The sequence below is a fragment of the Tupaia chinensis genome, unplaced genomic scaffold, assembly GCF_000334495.1.
Source record: "Tupaia chinensis unplaced genomic scaffold, TupChi_1.0 Scaffold000574_1, whole genome shotgun sequence".
NCBI classification, from domain to species: domain Eukaryota; kingdom Metazoa; phylum Chordata; class Mammalia; order Scandentia; family Tupaiidae; genus Tupaia; species Tupaia belangeri.
This window is the reverse complement of record NW_006160088.1, coordinates 2846647-2847718: the sequence shown is the minus strand read 5'-3', so window position 1 is coordinate 2847718 and position 1072 is coordinate 2846647. Positions and strand designations below refer to the sequence as shown.

Below are 1072 nucleotides of genomic sequence, written 5' to 3'. Positions count from 1 at the left end.
GGCGCGGGGCCTTTCCCTGGCCATCGCTGCGGCCTGCCTGTGCTCACGCCGCCAGGGTAACCATGGTCGCCACCGAGGGGTGCAGGAGGGACGCGGATCGGGGGTGAGCCGCCGCCCTGCGCCCCGGAGACTGGGGGAGGACACGGAGGCGCCGGGTGCCCCCGCCGGTTCCCTTGTGAGTCCGGATCCGAAGGCGCCGCGCGGCCTCCCCTCCCCTCCCGCGCCCCTCCCGCGCCGCGCCAGTTCCGCGCCCGCGCGTGCTCCTCCGAGCTGCGAGCTCCGTGCTCCGAGCTCCGTGCTCCGTGCTCCGTGCTTCGAGCTCCGAGCTCCCTGCGTTCTTCGGCTCCGAGCTCCGAGCTCCGAGCTCCGTGCTCCGTGCTCCGTGCTTCGAGCTCCGAGCTCCCTGCGTTCTTCGAGGGAACCCCGGCCTGACCCGGGCTTGCCAGGCTGTGCCTTGCCCGGCGGAGCCCTTCCTGGGGATACAGGAACAGGCGGGTCACACCTTTTAACCCTGACAGAAAACAGCTCTTAGCAACGCTCAGCCTGCGTGTTTGTGTAGAATGAGCCCGAGAAGCCTTCTGATTGCAGCACCCAGTGATATGGAAAGTTAGTCACGTTTCTGGGACTGCCTAGCTCAAAGGTTTCTTTTTTTCCTTTGCGTGCTCTCGCCAGAGCGACAGACAGAGACATAGAGACAGAAAGTGAGAAATCACCCCCCAGGGGGGATGGCCACGCCGCAATCCCTTCTCCTCTCGGGATCTTGGGCACGCACGCACACGCGCCTAAGCCGCCGGGTCCCGGACGCAAACCGCGGTCGACTATGTGGGAGTCCAGCGACATAGCTATTATGCTAACTACTGGTTCCCATAGCTCAAAGGTTTCTTGACCGGCTTTGCCGGAGGCTCCTGGGCTTCACAAGGGGCGGGGCATACAGTGTGAACCCCCGGTTGAAGAATGACCTGCTGACCTGCGTATGGCTGGCCTTAACTGGGGATTTTGGTGGAAAGGAATGAAAATCTTGGTTACAGTATAGTCATTTAAAAAAAAAAAAAAAAAAAAACTTTTTCTTTCT

General features: G+C 61.5%; 1 protein-coding gene across 1 annotated transcript in view; it reads left to right on the top strand.

The window, feature by feature from the left end:
* The first annotated feature begins 19 nt into the window (after positions 1–19).
* FAIM (Fas apoptotic inhibitory molecule) overlaps positions 20–1072 on the top strand; it is a 25835-nt gene continuing 24782 nt past the window's right edge. Inside the window, exon 1 of the mRNA XM_006158181.3 lies at positions 20–103. Within this exon, the coding sequence (XP_006158243.1) occupies positions 63–103 (41 nt within the window). The 5' untranslated portion in view covers positions 20–62. The remainder of the gene's footprint in view (positions 104–1072) is intronic.